This window comes from Hyperoodon ampullatus, assembly GCF_949752795.1.
Source record: "Hyperoodon ampullatus genome assembly, chromosome: 3".
Classification (NCBI taxonomy): domain Eukaryota; kingdom Metazoa; phylum Chordata; class Mammalia; order Artiodactyla; family Ziphiidae; genus Hyperoodon; species Hyperoodon ampullatus.
The window spans coordinates 33391991-33416467 of NC_136916.1; the positions used below are offsets into that span (position 1 = coordinate 33391991).

The following is a 24477-nucleotide window of genomic DNA, read 5'->3' on the forward strand; positions in this document are numbered from 1 at the left end:
CGGCAAAAAAATTTTTTTAAATAACTAAAAACAAAAGAGTCTGTGTGTTTAAGAATTACACTAGATTGCCTCCCCCATCCCTGCCAACTAACGTGGAAATAATCTGGGCTTTAGATCCGTAATTTAGATTTTAGATATATGGTCATTATTATTTTACATTATCTATCTTTCAAGAAATAGGTTTGCCATCGCAGTAAAGTCTGGGACTATGTTACCAACAATTAATCAGCCTCCCTGGTTTCCTCACTCCCCTCTCCTGGCTTCTTGACCGTGCTCCCTCCATATTTTGTGTCAGTGCCAGGATGAGCCTTGAAATAATTTCTTCAAGATGGGTGAGTGGGTGCTACTTTTCACAGTTCCTTGGACATGTGAGAAGTTCCTCCTGTTGCTCTTTTACGGCTGTATGGAGACTTCGTGGGCCACGGGATTCTCTGTCAGAACCGGGACAATGCTCCGTCATCTTCAGACGTCAGCACTGTAGAGAGGTCTGAGACCAGCCTGTAGTTTTCTTTTCTCCGTAGGCTGTTTCTCTTTTCTCCCACTATGACCCTTGTAGTTTGTTTTGAGTTTACCCTTGGAATTCAAGACTTTCACTTAGATATGTCTAGTGTAGATCTGTTTTCATTAATTTTATTTGGAGCTGGATGGGCCCTTACAGTTTGCAGACTTAAGCCTTTCCTCACCAGGGGGAAATTTGTCTGGATCTTTCCAAGTTGCTGCTGCTTCTCAGCCCACTCTGCTCACACCCAGAAGTTCCATATCCGTTTCGTAGATCTGTTCTCCCTACCACTTCAGAGTTTTGCTCATCATATTAATTTCTTTATCCTTTTGTTCCAAATTCTTGGAGAATTTCTCAACCCCAATCTTCTATTCATGATTCCCATTGAATATTTTAATAATTTGGCCATTGCACTTTTCATCTGAACTCAATCCTTGCTGAATAAAGGCTGTACCTTTTTCATAAGCATTATGTCCTCTTGAGTCACAATGAGTAGTTGAATTTAGATTTTCCCTCTCCTTTTTTTTTTTAAATAAAAAAGTATTTTCTTTAGTGGGAACAGTTGCTGTGATTCTTTAACTCAGTCTTCTCTTGTCCACATGCTTGTGATTTTTTCCACGTGGTTCCCCTTAGAGAGGTCGCCGTGTGGGCGTCCATCATCGAGTGTTGAGCACGGTTCCATCATTGGTCACGTGGATTGTAGTAAGAGTTCTCAGGCCCTGACAAGGGCAGAAGAGGAATGTTTAGCTTTACTGTTACCTGACGAGGAGTTCAGTTTTCTGTAGCTGAGGGCCAGTGGTGGGGCGAGGTGACCAAAGTCACAAGCAACCCTGATGGGACACACTGGCATTCTGCCGCCATGCTGTCTCCTGGGAGGCGTGAGGTCAAGATTGGCTCTCCCTGGAGACTTGGCCTGTTCTGTGCCACTGTCAAGCCGAAGCAGCTCTAAGCTTGTAGATTAGTCCTGCTGGGGGCCCTTCCACACACTCCCTATTGCTTCATGTGCAGGGAATCATAGCTTACTCAGTTCTTCCCTCAATCCCATCTTGCCCAAACAATACCTCAACAGTTTCTCACAATTGCTGGTCTTTTAAGGTAATCCTCCCTGGTTTCTGGTACTGACATATCCTTCTCCTATCTCAGACTCTGGTCCTTTCCACAGTAATTTGGGAGGGACAGGTAGCCACTCAAGTGGTCTCAGTTTGCTCTTAGGAGCCAAAAGCACCAGTTGTACTTTGAAGCTCTGCTTTTCAAAGTGGGGGGATCCAGCTCTTTAGGGTTCCCAGCAGGAACCCTGAAATACAACATACCTGCAGGTCAGCAATTCCTAAAGTATATTCTGAGATCACAGTCCCCAAAGATACACCATGAAGAAAGGATTCCCTGGTCAATAATTTGAGTACCTTTCTCTCTCCTAGAGATCATACTCCAAAGGTGCATATGTCCTGAGAAGGCCTACAGGGATAAAACCTCTTTATCTTTGTTTAAACTATGTTTCCCAAATGTATTTGGCCAGAGAATCATTTTTTTCCCCTAAAACTTATTAATATTCCTCAGAGAATACTTTGGAAACATACTGTGAACAAGTGGCTGTTTTTTCCCTCTGCATTTGGTGGAATGAAAAAATACATCTTAATTCACATATGAAAATGTGAATCCCAGGACAGACTCCACCCAGTGTTACTGAAAAACAACCCAACTTTCCATGAGTGTTTGCACAGAGTTAATGCAACCCATAGTAAGACATGAAGAAGCCTTTCTGGCCGATATTAAGCTTCATCCCAAACAGCAGTTTCCAGTTACACTAAACTTGAGTGTTGTTTCTATTACTCAAGATTTACTTAGACCTGGCATTAGTGAAAAGTGTTTCCAAAGAAAAGGTAATTTAACGTCAGGCAAAATGGGCTTGTGAAACCAATTAGGAAATCGTTGAAATCTGTTAAAATGGTAGGATTATCCTGTTCCTATTAAAAATCACTTTGAGAAATGTTGCAGTTCCTGCCAGGAAGCATTCCCGCGTTCCTCCTGGCCCTGGCTTCCCGCCTTGGCCGCCCGCCCTTCCTCAAAGCAGCGTGTTCTTTGCTCTGTTATAACAGTAACCACATGCATCGTGATGATCTGGTTCTCTGTTTCCCCCTCCAGCCATGAACTCCTTGAGAGTAGGAACTGGTCTCATGCATGCTGAATCCCTAGTGTGTAGCATACTGTCAGGCACTTGATAGGTGCTCAGAAGGTATGTCAAACTTGACTGATCCCATGGCCAAACTCTGACCTGGTGTTCGGACTGAGAATGTCAGAGTCAAAGAGAACCTTCAGCGTTACCCTGAGCCAGCCCCTCCTCTCTATAGAGGAAGAATCTAAAACCCTTCAAGGCTCTTGCATCTCAGCTGACCCCCACACTTCTCCTCTCCTCTTGACCACAGCCCAAACACTGCGTGGGAAGCCTGCAGCCAGGCAGAGCTCAGCTACCAAGAGGCTAGCTCAGAAATGGGATGATTCCGTGTCTTTTGACTGGTGCCAAGGAAGGCATTACCAGCATCACAGCAAAGACAAGAGCTGGATGTATTAAGCCCTATGTGGCAGGGACTGTGCTGAATGCTTGATGTATACTTTCTCATCTGATGCCCAAGGCAGCCCCATAGAGGAGGAACTATAATTGTCCCTATTTCACAGATCATAGCTATTATTATTCCCATTTCCTGAAACTGACAGAGGCCTAAGACTTTGTAGTCAGTACATAGAGGAGTCAGGGTTCCTGACTTGAGACTCCTCTGGTCACTCCAGAGCTGGAGCCCTTAATCACCAGCAAGTCACCCTGTCCCATAGACTTGTCTTCTGTCAGTGTCAATGCCAGGCATGATGACCATTTTCCCTTTAAAGCATTATTTCCTGGAACCAGCTTTGCCACTCAATGTACTCGTTGTGAGGCCTTCATAGTGGCACCTCTGCCCCTGACATACAGAGAAAGTCTCGTCACCACCATTTCAAATATAAAGAAACTGCCTACCTTCCTGGATTGAGAGGTAACCTACAGTGTTCAACTGCTGTGCCTGGAAAAATTCTCTCCTAAGGATGTAAGTGCCTTCTTTGCTCCATGTGCTTAGGCCATAGACCACTTTCTAAAAGACCCTCATGGTGGCCAGTACACTGCAGGGCAAGACAGGAAGAAGAGCTCAGCCAGCCTGTAACAGAAAGTCATATTATTCTTCTGTCAAACCTATTTGCCCTTCGTATCACTTATCACTTCCTCACTGTCCAGATTCTTACTTGGGTGAGCTGCACCAGAACAGATTCTGAGATGTGTTTTCCAGGGAGTAGTCACTAGAATCAATTTCACAGGTGGAATGAATGGCCCTGAAATTGGTGACGGGTGGGGAGCCTTTGAGGTTTTTGGAAAAGGGGCTTGAAATACAGTCAAGGCTGTGCTTTGGCAAGACAAAAGTAGCGATAGAGTAGACCACAGTCAGGGAGAGGCGGGGCTGAAGAGGAAAGCGTGGTAGGAGTACCTGTTGGGAGAAGAGTCTTTGGAGCCCTGGTAACGGGAGGGTTGTGTGTAGGCAGCGTCTGGAAGGGGACCAGGGGCTGTGACCAGGGGCTGTTGGAGGAAGAAGTAGCTTCTCCTGGGGAGGGGGTCACAGTCAGGGAGGTGCCCTGGAAGCAGCCAGATCACAGAGCCTGTGAGAGGTAGACGGCCAAGGGTGCCCATCTTCAGTTGCAAAGAGTACGGTTCCCAAGGACTGAGAAGAAGGAACTTATTTGGGAGGTGGATAGTTTTGAGAAACATGAGCAAGGCCAGGTGGAGGCTGGTCTTCATGGGGGGAAGACTGTGGAGCAGAATGCAGCAAGACACTGATGGTGGTGAGAGGGGATAGCAGAATCGGGATGTGAGGGCCACAAGGGGGACCGGCTGTGGTGAATGATGAATTAGCAAACTTTGAAGTCATGGAGGAACTCTTGGTGCCAGCCAGTCCCCAGCCTGCCCAAGACAGAAGTATGGTGACCAGAAGTTGGAGCCATGGTGTAGCCCTAGAGCGGGGATGGGTGGCAGGTGGACTGCTAGACACAGCCGTACCTTCTAGATGCCTGGTCGGCCCTGGTGAGGATTTCCAGCTTCTAAAAGGTGGAAATGGGGGAGATGCTAGTCAATGGAGCATGTCATTGATCTCTGAACTTTTTATAACTGAAAGCTAAAAATAGCAGTGAAGTGCCACAGCTAAACTACAGAGAGGATGAGAGGTTCAATGTCCTTGGCTTCCTTTGGAACACAACCCACTGCTTTCCATCGAAATCCCTCCTCTGTCAGGGAAGATAACACAGACTCAGGGGCCTCGAAGTGGGCAGGGGGACTGGGGGACCTCATGGCCCACTCCTCTCTGCACCCATCGTGACACCAAGGCTGGGAGAGGGGTGGCTGTCATGCCCCCGAATTCCTTTCTCCTGATGTCTCCGCTGTACCTCAGTGCAGCTTTATTGTTACAGCCCCTTAGCCCTTTGTTTACAGATTACAATTTACTGGAAATGAAGCTCTGTCTTCCGAGTCCAAGTTTATACAGAAAATACTCATTTACAACTTTCCCTTTAGGCAAAAGAAGATGCACGTTAATTTTCATGACTTAATGGCAGTTTATTTGGCAAGAAGAGTTGCATCTCTACCAAATGTTTGAGAATTAAACTTCCACCATCATCGCGTGCATTTTCCCTCAATTTGGTAATCAGAGCAGAGCTCTAAAGTCTGAAGTTAAGTACGCCATGCTCATGTTTCTGACCTTGTTGGACAATGAGGTGCAAACTGGGAAAATTTCCCAGGTATGTGAAGCCCACCTTTTTAAATACCAAACATCATGTGCCAGCCTTTTTTTTTTTTTTTTTGCGGTACGCGGGCCTCTCACTGCTGTGGCCTCTCCCGTTGCGGAGCACAGGCTCCGGACGCGCGGGCTCAGCGGCCATGGCTCACGGGCCCAGCCGCTCCGCGGCATGTGGGATCTTCCCGGACCGGGGCACGAACCTGCGTCCCCTGCATCGACAGGCGGACTCTCAACCACTGCGCCACCAGGGAAGCCCTCAGCCTTTTTTTTTTAAATCACCTTTTTATTATTATTACTATAAAACAGACCATCTTTGTTAAAGAATTCGAGAAGATCTATAAAATCTTTAAAAATAAAGTCAAATTCACCTGAAAACCCATTTTTAAAAAATTTTAAGGGGTTGTGAAGTAAAAAGTAAGTCTCCCTTTCCACCCTGGTTCTACCCCCAAGAACCAGTTCATAACACCCCAGTGCTTCTTATTCTAGATATTTTTCTCTATATTAAAGAAATGGAGCTCATATATGTATATTTTATTACACAGCCTGTTTTTTGTGTGTGTTTTTTTTTACTTTTCATGGATATCATAAATGTTTCCAAGTTAGTACATATAGCACTACTTCATTCTTTTAAATGCCTGTGTAATATTCCATCAGCTGCTCCCCAAATTAGAACATTAAGATTGTTTTCAGGGACTTCCCTTGCGGTCCAGTGGTTAAGACTTTGTACTCCCAATGCAGGAGGCATGGGTTCAGTCCCTGGTTGGGGAACTAAGATCCTGCATGCCGCATGGTGCAGCCAAAAAAAAATTTTTTTTAAAAAGACCGTTTTCAGTTTGGGGCTCTTGCAATAGATACCACAGTGGATATCCTTGCACATGATTCTTTGCCTATGAGCTCTGGTGTTTCTGCAGGATAGTCTCAGAAGTGGAATAGTGGAATAAAATACATTTTAATAGATATCATCAAATTACCTTACAAGGCAGGATGCGTGTCCATTTTTCCACACTCCTACCAGCTCTGAATGTTTTCATTCTTTTGTAAGTTTTGCCAGTCTGATAGGTTTTTTTGGCGGGGGTGCAGATGACATATTTTAAATTGGATTGTCTTCATTAGTGAAGTTGAGCATCTTTCCTGGGTATATCAACTACTTGTATTTTACTGTGAGTTGCTTGTTCATGGTATATGCACATTTTCCTGCAGAGTGATTTGTGCTTTTCTTATTTACTTGTAGGAGGTCTTTATAATATTATGAATATTAATCCTTTGTCTACTATATGTTGCAAATATTTTCTTCTGGCCTGTCGTTTATCTTCTACTTCTGTTTGCAGTATCTTTCATTGCACAACACTTTTTTTTCTGCTTAAATGAGAGGCCCAGAACATGCTCTCATCTTTTTCCCAGATGATTCAGAGCTGGCATGACAAAGGTCCAGAGCTGGATGGGAATTGAAAGGACAATTCAAAGATGTCCTCAGGACTTTTCAGCCCACTGCTGCCTCCCCTGCGGCTGTTGTTGTTTTGTTGGTTGTTTGTTTGGGTTGTTGTTTGTTTCTTTTTATGCTCTGTGAGGATTCGCTGTCCTCAAGTTCACCTCCTGGTAGATAACTCGTCTTACTTTCCATGTGCCTATTTTTATACTGTCCTATCCAATCACAAATTGCTGGTTCTCATCCTTCATGGTCTAGACAACCAAACAGCAGAACTTGTCAGTATCATGGGCAAAGGGAATAAAATAGGTTGTGAGTTGGGAACTGACAGCTTTTCCTGAGAGTAAAGTGCCCGGGCTGTAGTGAACGGCCTTTGACATGTCTGTTAGGGCTGCGTAGAGACCTTATTCTGGTTTGCTGAGATTGATAAACATATAATTTGTTGATGGATGAGGTGCTTTGGTAGGCTTTTTTCTTACATGAGAAACATTTATTTGGAGCCTCTGCCCTGATTTCATGGGACTCAGAGCCTTGACGCTATATGGAACTGTGCCCAACTCGTTAAGACACCATACTTCACCCTCCTCCCCCTGATGCCATCCCTGGAGACATCTTTCCCCAGTCTCCGCCGGTCCCACCAGACAGACACACCCAATTCTGATGAATCCTTTTCTATAAAGCCTTCACCAGTATTCTCCCAGCAACTTCCCAGCCAAGCTATTTGTGTCATGTTGAACTTTTCATTATAGCTTTTTTGCATCTGTCTGTCTTCCCTGCTTATAACAGTGCTCCTGGAAGGCAAGGACCAGATCGTATGCATCTCTGTATTATTTAAGCTACTGAGCACAGGGCTTAGAACACAAAGCGGGCCTGGTGAGTGTTTGGTGACTAAATTTCTCTTTGCATCTCCCGCTCATGTACCCTGCAGTACCTACTCAGAAGGAACCCAGGTTTACTAATACCACTATTTTAATTTGTTATTTAATCATTACTATTGAAATAAGTTGTACAATTTTATAATAAAACACTAAGCTAAGAAAACAGAAGCGGCAAATACGTTTTATTTTATGGCCCACTTTGATGAACTGTTTTGGGTCTGCTTCAATAGCTAGTGGGAAAATATACCATAACCAATTAGTGACACTTGTCGTGGGTATAGGAAGGGGTTCTCCCAGTTCATATGCTAGGTTTGTGTCATGTCTAACCTGTCAGAAAGGCCAAGAATAGAGTATTCACAGAGGTGTTTTGGGTTGAAATGGGTCCCCCTACAAAATTCATGTGTTGAAGCCCTAATGTCTAGTACTTCAGAATGTGACCTTATTTGGAAATAGAGTCCTTGCAGATGTAATTAAGTTAAAATGAGATCATACCAGAGTAGTGTGGGCCCCTAATCCCATACAACTTGTGTCTTTATGAAAAGGTAAACCAGTTGTGGTATTTGTACAAAGAAACCTATCCTGACTAACTTTTGGTGCAGGATGGAAATCAAAATTAAACTCTCATTAAAGACTGTTTTGTAATTAACAATCATGGCCCCATTCCATATCAAGACTTAGTGGATGTGGCCAAAACAGTGTTTATAGGAAAGTTGTGTCTTGAAATGCTTTTCTTATTAAGTGTGGGAAAACTAGGTATTTAACTTATGAATTAGGAATTTAACTTATGAAATAGAACTTATTTAACTTACAAACATGGAAAAAGAATAACAAAATACCATGAGCAAACTAAAAGGATAGAATTAATGAAAAAAGAGAAATGAGACAAATTAAACTAGAAAACAAAATTTTTATCCTACTGATAAATAGTTATTCATCAAGACTGGTAAAAGAGAAAACCTCTGACAAGTCTATTCCTAATTTTTTTTTAAAAAAGAAAGAAAAAAATGCATGTTAAGGGTGAAGAGATTTATCAGAGAAAGTTAAAAAACTTATAAACATAGTGTGCATAATTTAGATTGATACATGCTAAAATCTTTGGGAAGAAAGCTAATTTCTGGGAAAATTGAATCAAAGAAAGGTTTTTTTGTTTTTTTTTTTAATGAGAGGAGATCAAAACTTGGCAAGAAATTGCAAAAGCTGACAAAAAACTGCTCTCCCCAATGGTGCCAGGCCTAGAGGTTTTATGAGCAAATTATTTAGACACTTAAAAAGCATAGGAAGAGATAGCAAGTGTACTGCTTCGTTTCTTAAAGTTCGCACAACTTTGATACAAAAACTGACAAGGGCATTTTAAAAAAGAATACAATGAACCCCATTTCATTTACGAACATACAGATGCTAAATGCATTGTTAGCAAATCAAATTAACAGTTATACGTATACATATTAATTACAAATATACATATTAATTACAAGACTACCTTAGTGCTTTAACATTAGGAAATCTGTTAATATAATTAATCAAAGGAGGAGAGCTAATTAATTTTACCTATTAATTTTTTAAAATAAAAAATCTTTGTAGGGCTTCCCTGGTGGCGCAGTGGTTGAGAGTCCGCCTGCCGATGCTGGGGACACGGGTTCGTGCCCCAGTCCGGGAGGATCCCACATGCCGCGGAGCAGCTGGGCCCGTGAGCTATGGCCGCTGAGCCTGCGCGTCCGGAGTCTGTGCTCTGCAACGGGAGAGGCCACAACAGTGAGAGGCCCGTGTACCTCAAAAACAAAAACAAAAACAAAAACAAACAAACAAAAAGTCTTTGTAAACCAATAATAGAAAGATGTTTCCTTAATGCAGACAAAACAAATATCTGAAACCCACAATCAATATCTTGCAGAATGGTGAAATATTAGAAGGGTTCTAATTAAAATGAGGAATATGAGAGGAGTGCTCAGTATCACCTCTATTAATCAACATTGTTTTGGAATTTTACTCCAGACAATAAAATAAGAAAAGGAAATAGGGAATTCCCTGGTGGCACAGTGGTTAAGAATCCACCTGCCAGTGCAGGGGACATGGGTTCGAGCCCTGGTCCGGGAAGATCCCACATGCTGTGGAGCAACCTGGCCCATGCACCACAACTACTGAGCCTGCACTCTAGGGCCCACGAGCCACAACTACTGAGCCTGCGTGCCACAACTGGAGAAAGCCTGCACACAGCAATGAAGACCCAATGCAGCCAAAAATAAATAAATAAATTTATTTTTTAAAAGGAAAGGAAATAAAGCATAACTACTTGAAAGGAAGAAAAGAAAGAAAATGATGATAGACTTAACATTACTTACAAATGATATGATTACCTGAAAAACCAAATCCAATCTACTGAAAATCTTTTAGAAAATTGAATACAAAGCTATTTAGGAAATACTAAAAAAGTCAGTATCACATTAGACAATAGCATATGAAAAAATAGCCATCTATAAAAATAGCAACAATTTAAAATACATGCTAATAACATTAACATGAAATATATTGTAGAAGATTTCTTCACTTAAACTACGAAATAATATTGAAGGATATGAATGTAGCTAATATGCGAATTATATATGAATATAGCTAAGTGGAGAGTCACGTGTATTCTTTGATATAAAGGTTTAAGTATTACAAAGATTTCAGTTTTTTTCTAAACCAATCTATAAATTTAATACAGTTTTAATAATTGCCCCAATGGGATTTCTTTGAAATGAAAATTAATTCTGAAATTCATACGGTCAAATAAATATAAAAGTAGCTAATAAAATTTTTTTTTTGCGGTACGCGGGCCTCTCTCTGTTGTGGCCTCTCCCGTTGCGGAGCACAGGCTCCGATGCGCAGGCTCACGGGCCCAGCCGCTCTGCAGCATGTGGGATCTTCCCGGACCGGGGCACGAACCTGTGTCCCCTGCATCGGCAGGGGGACTCTAAACCACTGTGCCACCAGGGAAGCCCCAAAGTAGCTAATAAAATTTTGATTAACAGAGTACTGGGGAGTAATTGCCTTACCATATGTGAAAATATTTTTTAAAGCCTAAATAATTAAGATGTGATCAATGAATTTTATAAATCCAATTACTGAACAAATATAAAAGACCTAAAACAGACCCACGTATCTTTAGAAATGTGGTGTGTGATGAAAGATGCATTTTCAGTTAGAAAGGAAAAAATTAGTGTATAGTTTGAGGACAACTGACTGATCATTTGGAAAACCATGAAATACAGCATATCAAAAATAAGTTTTAGATTTATTAAAGGTAAATATGAAACTATAAAAGTACTGTATGAAAATATGGGTGAATATTTTACATAATCTTAGGATAAAGGTTGTGCTTTTCAAAGAATGACCCCCAAAGGCAAAAACCACAGAGTAAAAACTGACAGTTTTGATTATCTATACTTTATACTCTCTGTAGAAATAAACAAGGAAAACACTTTAAAGAAAAAAAATATAGAAAGTAACTTATATGAGACCCATATCTATTCTTTTTTTTTTTGGCTGCGTTGTGTCTTTTTTGCTGCCCGTGGGCTTTCTCTAGTTGCCGCGAGCAGAGGCTACTCTTCATTGCGGCGCACGGGTTTTTCATTGTGGTGGTTTCTCTTATTACGGAGCAGGGGCTCTAGGCGCGCGGACTTCACTAGTTGTGGCACACGGGCTCAGTAGTTGTGGCTCGTGGGCTCTAGAGCATAGACTCAATAGTTGTGGTGCACGGGCTTGGTTGCTCTGCAGCAGGGCTCGAACCCGTGTTCCCTGCATTGGCAGGCGGCTTCTTAACCACTGCACCACCAGGGAAGTCCTGTATTCTTAATATATAACAAGAATTTTTAAATCAATGAGGAAAAAACCCACAAACAGAACTTTTATATGGCAAAAATCACGTACAGGCTGTCCCTAAAAGAACAAATGGAAAACAAATACATGTTCAAAGAAAATCAGAGAGAAGCAAATACAACTAATAATAAAGTACCATTTGTACTCTTTGAGCTGGCAATTTCACTCCAAGGATTTTTATGCTAAAGAAATCATTGACATGCTCCAAGATTTTGTCTAGAAGGATGCAAGTATTTCTTGTGTGTGTGAAAAACTGGGGAAAAACTAAATGCATTAAGTATAAGAGAAATTGGGTTAAACAAATCACAGCACATCCATACAAAGAAAAAATGAAAACACAAAAATGTTTCAACACAGTGAAAGATTTTCTCAGTAAGCTGGAAAGTTTCCGAAGTAGATTATAAAACAATATAAGAAAAAAAAGACATTTTAATATATACATATACACACAGTAAAGGACATAAGGATATTAACATAATTAAGGTTAAGTTTTAATGTTTGTCCTTTTATTTATCTATAGTTTTCTAAATTTGCTCCAAAAAGACTGGATGGAAATATACCAAGACATCACTTTTGAAATTCTTGTGGTAGGTCTTATGAGTGGCTTTTTTACTCCCCTTATTCCTACTCCCTTTTTTTTCAAAATCTTGTTTATGTACCAGCTTCATTGAGATATAATCCACATATCATAAAGTGTACAATTTGAAGTGTACAATTCAGTGGTTTGGGGTATATTCACATAGTTTTGCAACTATCATTAGAAATAATTTTAGAATATGTTCATTATCCTAGAAAGAAATTCCATACCCATTAGCCGCTATGCCTTGTTTCCCCCCAATTCTAGGCAACCACTAATCTACTGTCTGTATCTGTGGACTTGCCTGTTCTGGACATTTCATATAAATCGACTCATGTAATATGTGACTTTTTGTGACTGACTGCTTTCACTTAGCATGGTGTTGTTAAGGTTTCTCCATGTTGTAGCATGAGTCAGTATTTCCTTTTTGTTGCCAAATAATATTCCAGTGCCTTGGTTTGCCACATTCTGTTTATCCATTCATCAGTTAACAGGCATTTGGATTGTTTCCACTTTGGGGCTGTTGTGAATATTGCTGCTGTGAACATTCATGAGCATGTGACTGTGTGGATGTTATGTTTTCATTTCTCTTGGGTGCATACCTAGGAGTGGAATTTCTGGGTCATATGGTAGCTCAGTGTTTAACCTCATGAGGAAATGACAGACTGTTTTCCAAACGGACTGTACCATTTTACATTCCCAGCAGCGGTATATGAGGGTTCCAATTTCTCCACATCCTCACCAACACTTGTTATTGCATTTTTTTTATTAGAACCATCCTAAAGGGTATGAAATGGTATCTCATTATGGTTTCGATTTGCATTTCCCTGATGACTAATGATGTTGAGTATCTTTTTACATGCTTACTAGCCATTCATATACTTTCTTGAGAGTAATGTTCAGATCCTTTGCCCTTTTGTTAATTGGGGATATTTGTCTTTTTATTGTTGAGTACTGAAAGCCAAAACCACTTTAAAAGATCATGTGTAGCTTGAGAGTATTACCCAAGCAACGCTTGGAAAATAGAGAAAATCCAAATACCTGGATGATAATCTGGAGATTGTACATCACTGCCCTGTCAGAGGCATTTCATCAGAAAAGCATGTGAGGGCTTGATCCCGAATCCTTTCCACCTGCCAGTGCCAGAGCCTGCCCCTGCCTTCCTGTGGTCATCCGCAGCCACCTCCAGACCCTGGTAGTCTGAGCAACGATGATCATAGCTTTCTCGGCAGTTGGGTCCCTACAGCTGCTCGTGGGATTGTGTCAGAGCCGCCTTTACAAATGTTTGTCTCCACTGTGTTAGATGCTGACCCTTTCATGGGAAAACTGAGTCCAATGTCTTAAGGAGAACCTTCAGACAGGCACATAAATAAATTCCTTTAAGGAAGTTTGGGTTTACTGAAGATTTTCTGGAAATTTCGCAAACACAAACTTGGATCTCATTCACAACTAAAGATTACTTGCCCACGTGAAGGCCAAAACTATTTATTTAATAAGTCACAACTTTCCACCTCATTTGTGCAAAGCCAAGGGATTATTTTAACAAAATGCCTTCTTACAAATGAGCCTGTTTATACACTTAAAGGACTTGTAGCTTGGGCCCCCATCAACTCTCTTCCTCTACACTTCTAGACTGATGCACCTTCTAACTGAGACACCTTATTTTATTTTATTGATAAAACTACCACTATTTTATTTATACTCGCAGCTTCTGTGGGCCAGGGGTTGACACAGGGTGCAGTAAGGATGACCCATCTCTCCTTCTCAGTGTCGGGGACCCCTTGTCTAAAAGTCAAACAGTGTCACTTCCACTGTATTTTATTGGTCAAAGTAGTCACAAGGAAATCTAACTTCAACTCTTGATAGAAGATACGTAAAGAGCATTTGTGGCTATTTTTTAAAAATCTGCGAAAATTCTCAGTCAACTGGTGGAATAAAGAATGAATCAACAAATGGATTGTGATATCTCTAGGCAGATGGTCTCAAGTATCATCCAATGAGAGCCTCATCCTGCCCAATTCCTCCAAAGGATAGAACAGAAAAACATGGTTTCTTCATGCGTCCTCTCTGCTTCCTGTTCTGGCCAATGGTATTGCACCCTCATCCTAAGTGTGACAAAGATGCATCTGTGCCCACTGCCCACAGATGTACCTGCTGCCAGCAGTTGGGGAGTGAGGTCAGGGAAGCGAGAAAGAAGCTGACATTCGGGCCTTGGGCTGGGGACTCCACGCATCCTCTCATTCAAGCCTCACAGCATGAGGTGAGCTATTTCATACCCATTTCAGACAAGGAAGCAGAGGGTAGAAGAGGCTGGGTCACTCTAACAGACACCACTGGTGCCCTCCGGCACTTCAGCCTCAGCTGCATGCAGCAGGCGAGCTCAGACTCACCTCAGGCTGACAGCATCCCATGTCAAGAGGTAGTGTCTGGGACTTCCCTGGTGGCACAGCAGATAAGACTCCCAATGCAGGGAGCCCAGGTTTGATCCCTGGTCAGGGAACTAGATCCCACATGCATGCCACAACTAAGGAGCCTACATGCCTCAACTAAGGAGCCCGCCTGCTGCAACCAAGGAGCCCGCCTGCTGCAACTAAGACCCGGCACAACCAAATAAATAAATAAATAAATATATTTAAAAAAAAAAAAAAAAAAAAGATGTGGTGTCTTTCTCCTCTGCACCAGGGACTCCCCTGCAAGGGTCACAGTTGGCCCAGTTGTAGGCAAAGCCCAGAGCGTGGAGGCGCTTCCCTGATCTTGGTTTTTCTTCCTTTTCTCTTTCACTCTCCTCACTGGCTCGCCCCTCCTTTCTTGGACTCACTTCCCCTGTAAACTATCTGCACTAAAGTCCTATCTTAGGCTCTGCTTTTGGGTTGACCCTAAACCAAGATACCCACTTGTCCATTTTCTGGAAAAACTAGGATTTGGAAAACTCGGATCTGAACTTGGTTTAGACCACAGAACCTGAGGAGTGGTGTGAATCAAGTGGCCCCTCGAGACTTTTTCCACTGTCAGCCAAATTCAGTGGAAGAAGAGTTGGGCGTGGAGAGAGGGTGAGGATAAAAGAGTGGATGGGACGGTTGCTTACAGTCACTGTTTCTCCTGCAGTCCTCTCTTGAATAAGACTGTTTATCAAGATGGGCATGAACAAATCAGTGAAGGAGGACGTGAATCAGTGCATTCAGTCTTCTAACACTTTAACTTCCTTCTCAAGTAATTTCTGGAACTGCAGTCAATGACAGTAGTTGTCGTACCACTCATGAGCACTGTAGCACGTAGAGGCCTCTCCCAGGGTGGATGCAGAGACGTCACACAGACCTCAGTTTAATGCAGGCTAAGATGGAGCTTAGCCAGTGTGGCTCCAGGACCCTGACTTCTGTGTCATATATTGTCAGTGGCATATACCATGCTAGAGAACTTCCCATGAAGTGAAACTGTAGAATATGGATACTACCCCCAAGAGGGTTTAAAAACCATCTAAGACACAAATCAGCTTGAACTTAGTTCTTTAGTATTTCTTCTAAGCAGCATATGGTTAAGTCTTGCTTTTTTATCCAGTCTGATAAACTTGGCCTTTTAATTGGGGCATTTAGACCATTTATATTTAATGTGATTATTGTTATGGTTCATTTATGTATCATTTTCTGTGTTCCTATTTGTCCTTTGTTCCCTTTTTCCTCTTTTCCTGCCTTCTTTTGGAATTTTTTTATGATTTCATTGTATCTCCTTTTTTGAATTATTAGCTGAAATTGTTTTGGTATCTTAATGGTCGCTGTAGTGCTTATAATATGCATCTTAACTTATCAGAGTCTATCTTCAAGCAATATTATACCACTTCACGTACAGTATAACAATCTCACAATAGTGTGCATCCATTTTTTCCCCTCCTGGCTTTTACGTTACTGATTTATTTCATAGGAAAATAATCTTGGGAATTCCTTGGTGGTTGGGTTCAATCCCTGGTCAGGAAACTAAGATCCTGCATGCCGCATGGTGTGGCAAAAAAACTTACATATTTACTTATGGTTACCGTTTCCAGTGGTTTTCATTCCTTTGTGTAGATTCATATTTTCATGTGGTGTTATTTCTCCTGTGGCATAAAGATGGTTTTAACATTCTAATAATGATGGTGTGCTGGTGCTGAACTATTTCAGCTTTTGTATGTCTGAAGAAGTCTTTATTTCACCTTTACTTTTGAAAGATATTTTCACTTGATATAGAATGCTAAGTAGACAGGTTTTTTTTTCAATACTTTAAAATATTATCTTCTTACTTACATTGTTTCTGACAAGAAATCAGCTGTTATATTTATCTTTGTTCTTTTGTATGTAAATATGTCTCTTTTTTTCCCCTCTGGATTCTTTGAAGACTTTCTCTTTTTTATTCTTTTTAATTAATTAATTAATTAATTTTTGGTGGTGTTGGGTCTTTGTTGCTGTGCGTGAGCTTTCTCTAGTTGCAGCAAGCAGGGACTACTCTTCGTTGCGGTGTGTGGGCTTCTCATTGCAGTGGCTTCTCTTGTGGAGCACGGGCTCTAGGCGCACGGACTTCAGTAGTTATGGCTTGCAGGCTCTAGAGCACAGGCTCAGTAGTTGTGGCGCATGGGCTTAGTTGCTCCATGGCATGTGGGATGTTCCCCAACCAGGGCTCAAACCCGTGTCCCCTGCATTGGCAGGCGGATTCCTAACCACTGCACCACGAGGGAAGTCCTGAAGACTTTCTCTTCATCACTGGTTTTGAGACATTTATGACGTGCCCTGGTGTAATTTTCACATTTCTCGTGCTTGGGGTTTATCACCATGCATTTGCAGGAAAAATTAATTTCAAAATTTAATTTAAAAGTGCTGGTTTCACTTGAGAATGTCCTTGATGAAGAAGTAAAAATATTAATAATATTAATTGTATTAAAGTCTGAACTTGTCAGTATATATAAAGTGACTTCTGCTGCATACCAAAGCATGCTGGTTGTGTCAAGGAAAAGCGCTTGTGCAGTTGTTTGAGTTGTGAGCTGAACTAGCTGCTTTTTTCACAAACACCATGTTTTTACTTGAAAGAATGACAACAAACTATGGTTATTCAAACTTGTGTGTTTGGCAGATAGTTTTCTTAAAAAGTTAAAATGAGCCTGTCACTTCAAGGAAAGCAGTTGATAGTATTTGTTGTCAGTGATAAAATTCAAACTTTTTAGTGAAAATTTGAATTTTGGAAAAGTTGTAGCCACCACCATAATCATGACCAATACCTAACCATATTTTCTGATGCAATACATGGTGAAATTAACAAGTGTGATTTTTTTTATATTGTATAATGTAATGTGTCAACATTTAGAAGATCTGTGTAATTTGGTAAACCAGTATTTTCCAAATGACCAATACATGATGTTCAAAATCATGTATGGGTAAAAGATCCAGTCAAAGTGTTTGACCAATCTATTTTCATGTAACAGAGTATGAAAAATTCATTGATATAGTCAGTGAATCACATTTCAATTAACCTTTAAGAAACTATCACTTGTCAAGGTTTAGGAAAATATCAAAGAAGAATATCAATAATTACCTTAAAAAACTTCTCTCCCCTCCCACTAGCCTCCATGTGAGGCTATATTTTCTTCATATTCCTCAAGTAAAACAACATATTGTAACAGACTTTATGCACAGCAGATAATAGAATACAGCTATCTACTATGAAGCAAGGCATTAAAGAGATTTTCAAAAATGCCAAACAGTAATTCAGAGATAATTTTTTAGGTATCTTATTTAGCAGAGAAACCCTTGAGACATTTCCACTAAGATCAGAAACCAGGCAAGAACGCCCACTATCTCTACTACTAGTCAACATTGTAATAGAGATATTAGCCCATGTAATTAAACAAGAGAAATCAGAGGCAAAAACTGTGTAAAGAAGAAGGAAAACTATCTCTATTTTAAATTATATGATAATATACCTACAAAAGCCCAGTGAATCAATGATAAAATTAACTGAAGCAATAATTCAGTGAAGTAACACAATACAAAGTTAATATACAAAAGTCAATAGTCTTTGTATACATAAACAATACACAGAAGGCATAAGGGTAGAGAAAACCCCATTTATAATAGCAGGAAGGAAGGTTAAATACTTAGGATGGGGGGAGTAGGAAGACCCTGAGCTCACCTCCTTCCACGGGCACACCAAAATTACAACTATTTACAGAACAATTACCAATAAGAACAACCTGAAGGCTAGGAGAAAAGATTTTCCACAACTAAAGAGATAAAGAAGGAACCACAGTAATATGGGTGGGAGGGGCAAACATGCCATATAGTCAAGACCCACATCCCCAAGGAGGTGACCCATGAACAGGAGGATAATCACAATTGCAGAAATTCTCCCCATAGAATGAGGGGTCCAAGCCCCACTCGGACTCCCTGGACTGAGAGTCCTGCATCAGGAAGACAAGCCCCCAGACATCTGGCATAGAAGGCCAGCAAGGCTTACGTACATATATGTGATGGTGTTGGGAAAATGGACAGCACATGCAAAAGAATCGAACTAGACTACTTTCTCACACCATACCAAAAACAAATCAAGATAGATTAAAGACTTAAATGTAAGACCTGAACCCATAAAACTCTGTGAACTAAATATACTATGCTCTTTGACATCCATCTTAGCAATTTTTTTTTTTTGGATATGTTTCCTTAGGCTAGGGAAACAAGAGCAAAAATAAACAAATGGGACTACATCAAACTAAAAAGCTTTTGCACAGAGAAGGAAACTAGCATTAAAATGAAAAGGCAGTCTACTGAATGGGAGAAGATATTTGCAAATGATATATCTGATAAGGGGTTAATATCTAAACTACACAAAGAACTCATACAACTCAGCATCAAAAAAGCAAACAACCCAATTAAAAAATGGGCAGAGGATCTGAATAGACATTTTTCTAAAGAAGACAAACAGATGGCCAACAGACACATGAAAAGGTGCTCAACCTCACTAATCATCAGGGAAATGCAAATCAAAACCACAAGGAGATAATCACCTCACACCTGTCAGAATAGCTATTATCAAAAAAACAACAAATAATAAGTGTTGGCAAGGACGTGGAGAAGAGAACCCTCATGCACTGTTAGTGGTAATGTAAATTCGTGCAGCCACTATGGAAACAAAATGGAGGTTCCTCAACAAATTAAATATAGAACTACCATCTGATTCAGCAGTTCCACTTCTGGGCATTTTTCCAAAGAAAACGAAAATACTAATTCAGAAAGATATATGCACCCTTATGTTCATTGCAGCATTATTCACAGTGGCCAAGATATGGAAGCAACCTAAGTGTCCATTGATAGATGACTGGATAAAAAAGATGTGGTATATATACACAACTAAATATTACTCAGCCATAAAAAAAAAATGAAATCTTGCCATTTGTGACAGCCTGGTTGGACCTAGAGCGTATTATATTGATACTAAGTGAAATAAGTCAGGCAGAAAAAGACAAATACCATATGATTTCACTTATATGTGGAATCCAAAAAACAAGACAAACAAATAAACAAGATAAAACAGAAACAGACTCATAGATACAGAGGATAAACGAATGCCAGAGGGGAGGGTGTTGGGGGAGAGTGAAATAGGTAAAGAGAATTAAGAGGTACAAACTTCCAGTTATCAAATAAATAAGTAACAGGGGTGTAACGTACAGCATAGGAAATGTAACAACTTTTAAGGTGACAGATGGTAACTAGACTTATTGTGGTGATCATTTTATAAAATATCAAGTCACTGTGTTGTACACCTGAAACTAATATGTCATTTACACTTAAATTTTTTTTAATTTAAGTATAAATGACATATTACACTTAAATTTTTTTTAAAATTTAAGTACTTAGGAATTTTCATAAGTATACAAAGTACAAGTATATATGAGGAGATTTTTAATACAGTCTGGAAGACACAAAAGCAGGCGTACAAATGGAAAACATCCCCTGTTCTTGAGTAGGACAATTCAACTTTATAAAGATGTCAGTTCTCCTGAAGTTGATTTATAAATTTATTGCAGTCCTAATAAAAATAACAGCAAGCTATTTATGGAGTTAAATAAGTTGATACTAAGTTCATGTGAAAAAATAAACGTCCAAGAATAGACAAGAAAACAATGAAAAAGAAAAACTACAAGGGAGGAATAGCCCTGCCAGATACTATAAATCCTCTGTAATTAAAATCCTGTGGTACTAATGCTTGATAGACAATTGGCCTGTGGAATAGAAGAGAAAGCCCAGTATTAGACCCAAATACATATTAGAATTTATAGTATGATAAAGGTGGCATCTCAAATCACTGCACTTTTAATAAATGTTAGTGTGACAACTGGATAGCCATTTAGAAAAAGATAAAATTAAATCCAATATATCTCACACCCCTACACAAGAATAGCTCCAAATGGATTAGGGATCTAAATGTAAAAAAGGAAACCATAAAATATCAGAGGAAAACATGGCTGACTTTCTCTTTAACCTTGGTGTAGGAAATGGCTTTCTAATTATGACTCAGATACTAGGGTTAATAGATTGATAAATTTGACTACATAAAAATTATAAATTTTTTCAATCATCGTAAGGGAAGTCAAAAGACAAAGGACCACCCGGGAGAACATATTCACAACATATACCACAAAGGCTTAATATGCCTGATATACGAAGAACTCCTGAAAATTGAGGGGCAAAGGATCAAAATCCCAATAGAAAAATGGGGAGGGGACTTCCCTGGTGGTGCAGTGCTTAAGAATCCACCTGCCAATGCAGGGGGCCCGGGTTCGAGCCCTTGTCCAGGAAGATCCCACGTGCTGCAGAGCAACTAAGCCCGTGAGCCACAACTACAGAGCCCACACGCCACACTGAAGCATGTGCACCTAGAGCCCGTGCTCTGCACCAAGAGAAGCCAGCACAATGAGAAACCTACACACCTCAATGAAGAGTAGCCCCTGCTCACCACAACTAGAGAAAGCCCAGGCACAGCAACGAAGACCCAACGCAGCAAAAAATAAAGTATATAAATTAAAAAAAAAAAAAAGAAAACCTTTTTAAAAAAATGGGGAAGATACACAAATAGACAATTCACTAAAAGATAAGATACAAAAATGATCCTCAAACATATGAAATGATGTGCAGACTCACTCATAATTAGAGAAATGCAAATTAAGACAGCACTGAAATACTCTTTCTAACCTATCCAACTGACCAAAATTAAATCATATGACAGCATATTCTGTTGGCCAAGAGTGGGGAAAAAGGCCTCTCATACCTTGTTGGTGGGAATGCACATTGGTACACTCCTTCTGGAGGGGAATTTGGCCACACCTAACAAAACTACATACATATACACTTACCTTGTAACCTAGAAATCCCACTTCTAGGGTAGGTGTATCTTCTGGGTGTATCTACACCTCCAATTCTTAAGAAAATATGTGTGCGCAAGATTATTCTTCGCAGCCTTGTTCGTAGTTACAAAGTATTGGAAACACCTAAATGTTCGTACATAAGAGAGTGGTAGTATTCAACCTTGGTTACTCTACATAATGCAGCAATATGCAATTCTGAAAAAAGAATAAGGAAGAGCTCTATGAATAATCATGGAGTGTCTTTCAGGACATACTGTGAAGTGAAATAAACAAAGCCCCAAAGAGCATCTACAGTGCACTGCCCTTCATAGGAGAAGAGGAGACAGATGCTCATTTGTGCAAAACAAATACAGCAAAGGATAAAGCAGAAACCTAAGGGGCTGGTTACCTCCGGCGGGGGAGGGGGCGCAGGGAGGCAGAGAGGAGTGTGAAGAGGGTGGTGGGGATGAGGAGGGAGTGACATTTCTCTGGCCCTTACAGCTAGAGTCGTGTTAACACTCCCTTCACAGTCTGTAGTGATGGGCTGTCACTGTGCTTGTGTGATTCCATCACCGTGAACCTTCGGTCTGACCTAGTGCGAAAATACTTATGTTGTATGTTAATGCAGTATAAAAGGGAATTTTCTACTTAACAGCTCTTGTCTAGGAGATATCAGAGCAGAATGCTTGTTTCACTACAACAGTTCTAACCAACAACAGTGAGGATTGTTTTAACCAATTCCTTCCTATCCAGAGCACTGGTTTTTAGCGCTTAATCATCATTCCCATCACCAGTTTCTCCTTTCTTTTTTTTTTTTTTTTGCGGTACGCGGGCCTCTCACTGTTGTGGCCTCTCCCATTGCAGAACACAGGCTCTGGATGCGCAGGGTCATCAGCCATGGCTCACGGGCCTAGCCATTCCGCGGCATGTGGGATTGGGGCACCAACCCGTGTCCCCTGCATCGGCAGGCAGACCCCCAACCACTGCGCCACCAGGGAAGCCCAGTTTCTCCTTTCTATCCCTCGAAAACCCTGGCTTTACAACAGAAGAGTGAACACTGGTTATGTTCTCTTGCCTGGCAAGTTAGTCATTTTGGTTTTGGTGAGTTTTAGTTTTTGTTTTTTGTTTTGTTTATGATTCTGCCTCTGATGGTATTTGATTTTGGGCAACAGATAAGTGAAATATTTACATAATTTGAAGTGCCCCTATACACTTCTTATCAAAATTTCTCTTATAACCAAGTGCTTTAGCCAAGTTTTGCAAATGTATAAATGAATAATTTGTTTCACCTTCCTTAAATCCCTCTGCATCATCCACAGATGCAGATGATAATGTACCATGAAATTATCAAAAGACATCAGGCAGGGCTTCCCTGGTGGCACAGTGGTTGAGAGTCCGCCTGCCGATGCAGGGGACACGGGTTCGTGCCCCGGTCCAGGAAGATCCCACATGCTGCGGAGCGGCTGGGCGCGTGAGCCATGGCCGCTGAGCCTGCGCGTCCGGAGCCTGTGCTCCGCAATGGGAGAGGCCACGGCAGTGAGAGGCCCACATACCGCAAAAAAAAAAGACATCAGGCCAAGAGGAGCAGGGAATGAGTGAGGGGTGGTGAATTCATGGGCAGCTTCCCAGACCCTGCAGGATCAACAGTGGATCTGTATCTTTGATTGTGTACATAAAATCATGGACACTTTTACCCCTTTTCGATTCATCTTGGACATGTCGTTGATGACTCTGGCATTTCTCATTTCAGGAATGACCATACCTGAAGAAGATGCCGACGTGGGACAAAGCAGTAAATATTGCCTTGTGGCAATTGGAAGACTCCAGGTAAGAAAAAGCTCACAGCCTTTTTGATCTCCAGGGAAAGCTTATTATTGCAAAGAGCAAGAGCCTGTAGGTTTGGATGCCTTTTTCGACCTCCTGTGTCCTCAGTATGGTTGGGTTCTGTGTCTCACTCTGTGGGAGAAGGATGAGGCTGCATCTGGGAGAAGAAGGGGGGCAGGGACTCTGAGCTGGGGGCAGCAGAAGCAAGCTGTCCTTGCTTCACTGAGGGCCTGAGTCAGTCCGTCCCCACATGTGCGCCAGTTACTGCGAAGTTGAGCTCTGCTCACATCACACCCGGGTTTAAAAAAATTTTTTTATTGAAGTATAGTTGATTTACAATATCATGTTGGTTTCAGGTGTACAGCAAAGCGATTCAGATATATAGAGAAAGATAAATAGAAATATAGGTAGATAAACAGATAGATAGATAGATAGACAGATACATAGATTGACACATAAGCACATAGATAGATACTGGGTTGGCCAAAACGTTCGTTCACGTTTTCCGGAAAAACCCGAACGAACGTTTTGGCCAACCCATTGCATAGACAGATATATCTTTTTCAGGTTCTTGTCCATTATAGGTTATGACAAGATACTGAATATAGTTCCCGGTGCTACACAGTAGGACCTTGTTGTTTCACAGCCCTGTTTAATCCCCTTGAATGTCGCCCCATCGTCTGCAGGATAAAGCACGCACTCATCTTACAGCCCCACCTCCTCCCTCCCCCCTCATGCCCTGTTCCCAAACCACAGCATGCCCTTTCCACAAGCCCACCGTGCACTTCCCCACCGTTGCAGGTGTCCACGGGCTGTTCCTTCCGCCTGGTATTTCCTTGTTTCCCTTCTTCTCCTTTTACAACTCCTTCTCCTTTTGTTTACTTCCTATTTCCTCATCCTTCAAGATCCAGTGAAATGACTCCTTATCTGCTTAGTCAAAATGAATCATCCCCTCCTCCCTACACGCCTGGCGTTAGGTTTATATGTCAGTTATGATTCTTCACTGTCTGTTTTCGTATAGTTAGTTGAGGGCAGTCCCCTTCCTTGCAAGCTCCTCAAGGGCAAAAAATGTGTCTTTTTAATCTTTTGAGAATTAGATATGCTGAATAATGTATATAAAGTCCACTGGCTTCACGCCTGGCACACACAGTAGCCATTCAGTCTTTCTCCTTGTGGCATCGAGGACCTTCTCCGTACTGATGAAGGGGCCATGACAGATGTAGTTCAGAGGACACTGACCTTTCACATCCCT

General features: G+C 41.1%; 1 protein-coding gene across 3 annotated transcripts in view; it reads left to right on the forward strand.

Moving 5' to 3' along the window:
• ARNT2 (aryl hydrocarbon receptor nuclear translocator 2) overlaps positions 1 to 24477 on the forward strand; it is a gene marked incomplete at both ends in the record, with an annotated part of 188741 nt that overhangs the window by 119047 nt on the left and 45217 nt on the right. For all 3 annotated transcript variants that reach the window (XM_079699491.1, XM_079699492.1, XM_079699493.1), the window contains one exon: positions 23152 to 23228. In XM_079699491.1, coding sequence (XP_079555617.1) covers positions 23152 to 23228 — 77 coding nt within the window. The remainder of the gene's footprint in view (positions 1 to 23151; positions 23229 to 24477) is intronic.